The sequence below is a fragment of the Larimichthys crocea genome, chromosome XV (assembly GCF_000972845.2).
Source record: "Larimichthys crocea isolate SSNF chromosome XV, L_crocea_2.0, whole genome shotgun sequence".
In the NCBI taxonomy this organism is placed as follows: Eukaryota; Metazoa; Chordata; class Actinopteri; family Sciaenidae; genus Larimichthys; species Larimichthys crocea.
Window position 1 is genome coordinate 12,460,072 of NC_040025.1, and position 6,123 is coordinate 12,466,194.

The 6,123-nt window shown below is 43.0% G+C and overlaps 1 protein-coding gene across 1 annotated transcript; it reads right to left on the bottom strand.

Moving 5' to 3' along the window:
• Nucleotides 1-1,353: 1,353 nt before the first annotated feature.
• On the bottom strand, nucleotides 1,354-5,791 carry igfbp6b (insulin-like growth factor binding protein 6b). The gene is made up of 4 exons (XM_010742620.3): nucleotides 5,151-5,791; nucleotides 4,243-4,277; nucleotides 3,336-3,455; nucleotides 1,354-2,980 (listed from the first exon to the last, which is right to left on the bottom strand). Exons 1-4 carry the CDS (start codon nucleotides 5,485-5,487, stop codon nucleotides 2,867-2,869), a joined length of 606 nt encoding a protein of 201 aa, XP_010740922.1. The 5' UTR covers nucleotides 5,488-5,791; the 3' UTR covers nucleotides 1,354-2,866.
• Between the last annotated feature and the right edge of the window lie 332 nt (nucleotides 5,792-6,123).

Consider the following 6,123-nt stretch of genomic DNA (forward strand, 5'->3'; position numbering starts at 1 on the left):
AAATGATCCTTTATGTGCCTAGTAATGGCAGAAAAACAGCATGACTCTAATGTGCTCTAATGTGTAATTTCTGTTTCACTGCTGGTGACGGGTTACTGTGACTGCAGAGGGGATTCTCACAGGCATACGACCATAAAGCCTCAAAACCAGGCTGTTTGAATCTGAGTAACCTGCTCGTATGCTGGTGATGATTCAGAGAAACCCCTTCAGTCCAGCATCCAAAGGTTTCAGGAGTGACTGTGCAGAAGTCTCAAAATCTCCATCATCTTCATCACTGTTAGCAGCGTCCTGGAAAAACTGATTCTTCTTTCCGTTTGTTTTAGATCACTCCTGCGTCATAATCAGTAGGTGGAATTGACTTTTCATTTTGGAGACAAGGCCGAGATCTCTGCACAGAAAATGCAGATGACTCTGAAATGTGTGTACAGACTAAAACATGGTGACTGAGCTGGTGCTGCCAGTAGGTCAAAGTTTACATTTATCCAGTGAAATGAAGAATTCCTGATGACTTCTCTAGCTCCATTGTGAGGTTCACATTTGTGGATTTGAGTATTGACAACTCTTGGAATAAAATCCATCCATCTATTGTCTTCCTCTTATCCGAGGTCAGGTACAATAGCAGCAGGTTTAGCAATGGAAGCGTCCCTCTCCCTCACCAATCCCATCCAGCTCCTCTTGCGAGATCCTCCAGGTCAGACGGTGTAGTCACCCCTGCAAGGTCTGGTGGTCTACTGCCAGTTAGATGTGCCCGGAACAAGAGGATCTTTTGGTGTGTGTAGGGATAAAATGCACTTAGTCATGTATATTTGGTTAAATTTCTATGATATTCTGTAAATAAAACCTCCTTAATCTTACGCACTGGACCTTTAAGCATCATCAGGTCAAAGCTCACTGTCATTGTGGAGCACACAAAGCACAAACACCTCGCCTTGTAACGCGGCTGCAGACTGTTTTTATGATTTTTAATCACATTGATGTTAAATAATGATTGGTGGAATATTTAGATCCTCTTTATAGGTAAAAATACTTATATGTATTATTTACAGAAAGTACTTAAAGTGTCTCCTTTCATACTTTAACATATCAGTTCTATGATTATTATTATTGTTTCAACTACTTTATAACTACTTTATAAACTATGTGTCATGTTTTATAAGACAGTCACATGGTTTGCATGTTAAATATGAATCTGTTGCTGTTAAATAAATGTAGTTTAGTACCAAAACCTTGAGCAGAGTCCTTAAGTAAATGTTTACCACTGGATTTCTGTCATATTTCTGGTTTATGTTTGTGTTTGTGTGTGCTCATCTTCTGTTCCTGCATTTGACAAAAAAGAACACCCAACAGCCGTTGTTATATTAATATATGTTTAATTCTTCTCCATTTTTATTATCATTATGTTTTATTTTCATATTTGCAAATCTTACAGGTCCTTTGTGCACGGACCTATCATCATCACGGCACACACATTGGCACAACAAGATCGTTTCAGAAATAGATAAATTCTAATCACACTTTAATAGCACACAATTTCATGACTTCTGCAAGGACTTGGGAAAGACATACTATAACAATAACAAATTTGATCTTTTTTTTTTTTTTTTGACGTTGTCGTTTTTACCTCTATTGAAATCAGAATTTCGTCGTATGATGTGCCAAAATAAAACATAATAGTAACATGGACATTCTCAATTCTCAAAATTAAAACAAAGCATAAATAAAAAAAAAGGAAATTAAAAACATGAGATATAACCATAAGATGTGCAGCAGTTGAATGGAGCTGTGATGAATGTGATGAGTTTTGCCATAAAGGTGCCGTTAAAGCACAACACTTCCCCTAACATGAAATAAAATAATCTCTGTCTTTAAATAAGAAACTGCTGACAATATAAAAATACATGGCATTGTACTGTAGTTCATTAAATAAACCAACAATTCATATATAAAATATTATATTGACGTGTATAAAAATATGCCTTACAACTTTTTGAAAAGGGTAACAGCCGTAAGCTTTTTGTCTGCCACTTCAGAACACACAGTCGACCACAAAATTCCAACATATGTACAAACAATCAACTAATAAGCAGTCAGAACAAATAAAATGAACAGAAAGCGTCCAGGATCATATTCGTATGACTATTTTTTCTGACTCGACACACATATATAAGATACTGTAAGATTCAAGCAGTACTTGATGGAAATACAGACTCAAAAATAAATTAATAGAAAAAGAAATATTCTGTCAATTAGGTATGTTGATATCAGTGTATCTTTGGAGAGAGGGAGAGAGGACGGTGAGGGAGACACATGTGTTCAAACGTTTTGTGTCACATCACCTGCGTAACAGTATTTCAGCCCACTGAGATCAGAACAAACACAGGCAGTGTCAGCTATCCTAAAGTAAAAGAGGGAAATCAAAAAGAAAAAATCTACCAGAAAGCCGGGACAAGAGCCAGGGAATATAGAGATCATTCGGAGTAATACCGCTTTGGATCACTGAGGCAGTTCACGGAGCGTTAATGTGAGCATGCAGCATGTCACCAGACGACGCAGAGGACGTTGCTGCAACTGTTGAACATTCAGGCAGATGTAATTGTCGCTGCTGTTGCTGGACTGTGAGAGTGTGTGTGTCTTGCTTCTTAGAGAGGACATGAACATTAACCGGTGTGTGTTTTCCATAGGAAGTGGTTTATCCCTGCTACCTCCTGTCCAGGCAGTGTCTAGCACATGCTAAAGCCACCCCCTCTCCCTGTGTTCCTGCTCCTCCACCACCACCACCATCACCACCACCTCCTCCTCCTCCTCCTCCACCTCCTCCTTCTCCTCCTCTTCCTCCAGGCTCAGAGCAATAGGACAGACTCATCCCTCACTCCCCATCGCATGGTAAAGTACCATCCTCGCTGGCATGTGAGGGCACGGGCGTGCCGAGCTCGTCCACGCACCAGCAGTGGCCACGCTGCATGCCCTTGGAGGAGCGGCACTGTGGTGTGAGATAAAAAAAAAAAAAAAGAAGACAGGAGAGGAGAGGCGGAGATTGGATTGGGAAAGGTGGCGAGAGAGAAAGAGAGAGAGAGAAAATGATATGTCATCATAGCGCAGTACTGATTCTCTGAGCTCACAGCTGAGAGAGAGAGAGAGAGAGAAGTGTCAGTTATTCTCAGCCCCCGTGGTCACAGACAAATCTCTGGATGCACCGAAACGGAAAGCTGCAGTGGAGAGTGCAGCTCTACAACACTACGTACAGTGACACCAAGTCGGTGCAGCAAAGACACATCCTCTCACCAGCCAATAAAGTTCCAGTCATACCAGTTTCACCATGTGTCAGGTGACTGTACCTGCTTTTTCCTGTAGAAGCCGCGGGTGTCACAGTTGGGTATATAGATGTCACGGTCGGACTGGAAGATTATCAGCTCCACACCCCTCAGGACACTATTGAGGAGCTTGCGGCAGGGCGCCTGAAGGGAAAAAAAAAAAAAAACAGCAACGCAGAGAGTGTGACTTTAAAACATCACCCACAGGAGAAGCTGTCTTCATCTGAAGAGTGGCAGTGGCTGCTATCTCCCCCCCTCAGGTGACGGTGTTGGCAGAAATCCTCTTTGATCACAACACATGTGAATGTGAATCACAAAGGATTAGCTACAGTGATGCAGCACTACAGCCAGAAGCTCTCTCTCTCTCCCTCTCTCTCTCCCTCTCTCTCTCTCTCTCTCTCTCTATATATATATATATCTCAGATGTCATATATTGTTTAACATTATATAACCATATTGTTACACAATGCTTTGGCTTTTCAGGTCACTGAATGGTTTGAAGTGACAGTGCGTTTTTTGGTTTTCAAACTGAAATCAAACTGTGTCATCTTCATCATTTCACCACAGTTGTTTCTCCGTGTTGGTTCGAAATACCGGCTCGCAAAAAGTGGGAGAAAAATCTGTGGCGGCAGGCAGCGGCCCCCGACTTGAAACTTTCCTGATTCACATCATGCTCAATTAGTTCTGCCGCATAGCAGCACACACATCATGCACCATAATGCATGGCTTCAGGGCTTCATGCCACACTGCAACACCCCAAACAGCAAGAGGATCCATGGGAATAACTGGATATATACAACCCTCTCTCCATCGTGTATGGTGATGTGTATTAATGCCGTCGTGTTACATAAAATGCTTCACGCTTCTCAGACTTTTCATCGTTTTGAGGTGATGATACGTTCGTTAAAAGAAAATAAGAGCATGAACTTACTCTTTCAATGTCACCGCTGTGTGAGGGATGAGGACCTGAGAGGAAACGACACACACCGGCATGAGAATGTGACATTAAACACACCAGAAAAACCACATCCACATCCAGTGTCACATTTATACAATATCTGCTGCATGTATGTATCATATTTACACTTCTATCTTTGCATCTTTTTTGTTTTTTTGCACAAAGCATTACTGAGCAGTCACTCAGATGAGATCTACCCGGGGTGGTCATTCAACGAGAGACCTCATTTCCATCAGTACATTTCCTTTTCCACGTAGAGTTAACCGCAGTATCTCGGTTTGAACAGTAGATGGAGATCACTGCAATAAAAAGCAGCCTGATCGTGGATGTAGGTGACACTGTGACAGTTTCACATTCATTCTCAATTCTCCACAGAGAGGCTGACTTGTAGGACAGATCATTGTCATGCACCCTGGATTAAATATGTTACACTGCACATACATGCAGGGAGATGAAATAAAAAAAAAGCTCTCTTGTGTTTTGTGATTTCCATCATCTCTCATTAACATTTCAGCCCCTTTACATTAAGACTCTAATGACAAATGACATTTTTTTATCACTGTGACTCCAGAGGCACTGCTGAGCGCTGCCGGATGCTGGAGGTTTGCAAATTCATCTATGGTGCACACAAAAATGCATCCAGGCTTAAATGTCACACACTAATTGGCCTTTCTTTTTTTTTTGTTGGTGAGTGACACAGCATCACATGCAATATTCACAGAAGACACACTGTAAATACACACACACACACGCACACACACACACATATGTCTAGCCTACCTACCTGCAGTGTCCATGCATCTGTAGGCGCATGCATGTACGTGTGCATACGTGATTTCATGCACGTGTGTTCTGTGTGTGTGTATATACAGTTATCTTACCTGTGGGGTGGGGCCTCTCTGTGGGACTAGTCCTGCTGGGCTTGGCGCAAATGCCCCTTCCCTGCAACAGAGCCTGGAGGGGGCTGGGCTCCCTTGGTGGGGGAACACAGCGGAGCCCCTTGGCACAGCTCAGGGTGTACACGCCACAGGGCTCTCCCTGGGCCAACACTGACGTGCTGCCGGCAACATTGTGGTCCCTGGGGGGCCGACCTGCCCCCAGTGGATCCCTGCAGGAGGGACAGACCTTGAAGGGGCCCAAGCGGTTTGCCCCGGTCCATGATCCGCAGTGAGCAATCAGCAACAAAACAACGGTTGTTAAGTTAGAAAGGATAGGCATTTTGTGTCCAGGTCTCAGGTTCTCCACTCTGTCACTCTCTGTCAGTTAAATGTGGCTGATGCTATTTCTGGATGTATATTTCTCTCTCTCTCTCTCTTCCTTTCTCTCCCCTTTTTCCTCAGTCTTCTTTTTTCCCCCCGTTTCTATATAGTAGCTTTTTCCTTGGTGCTTTGCCGGTTGAGTCCCCTGCAGTGCCAGAGGAGACAAATGGAGATCGAGAGAGACACAGCAAAGCACCAGCTTTTAAAGATCTGAAAGGCGGTGATAGAGAGTGAGTGAGTGAGAGAGAGAGAGAGAGAGAGAGAGAGAGAGAGAGAGAGCACAGTTATGACACCTTCAGGGGCTGGGACTCAGAGAGAGAGAGAGGGAGGGAGGTGGCAGGGAGGGAGAGAGAGAGAGAGAGAGAGAGAGAGAGCAAGTGGGGGGTGGATTATGTTCCTTTCAGAAATTATCAAAATCTCTCCACCCTTTCCTGTTATATACTAACACATACATCTTGCCCTTCTTCTTACACTCATGCCCAACGTTACAAACGCATACACAAGTAGTAGTCATCTTTTTTCCTTTTTTTTTTTTTGCACTTTCAGAGACCTTTCTGGAATAATATTCGCCATGGTAACAAATACAAATGTATAT

Bases quoted from the DNA above. Each gene is read 5' to 3' on its own strand.
- igfbp6b (XM_010742620.3), bottom strand. From the start codon at position 5,487: ATGCCTATCCTTTCTAACTTAACAACCGTTGTTTTGTTGCTGATTGCT. The intron at 3,456-4,242 runs GTAAGTTCATGC...TTTTCCCTTCAG, and splicing joins ACAGCGGTGACATTGAAAGA to GCGCCCTGCCGCAAGCTCCT. The intron at 2,981-3,335 runs GTACAGTCACCT...CTCACACCACAG, and splicing joins GCTTCTACAGGAAAAAGCAG to TGCCGCTCCTCCAAGGGCAT.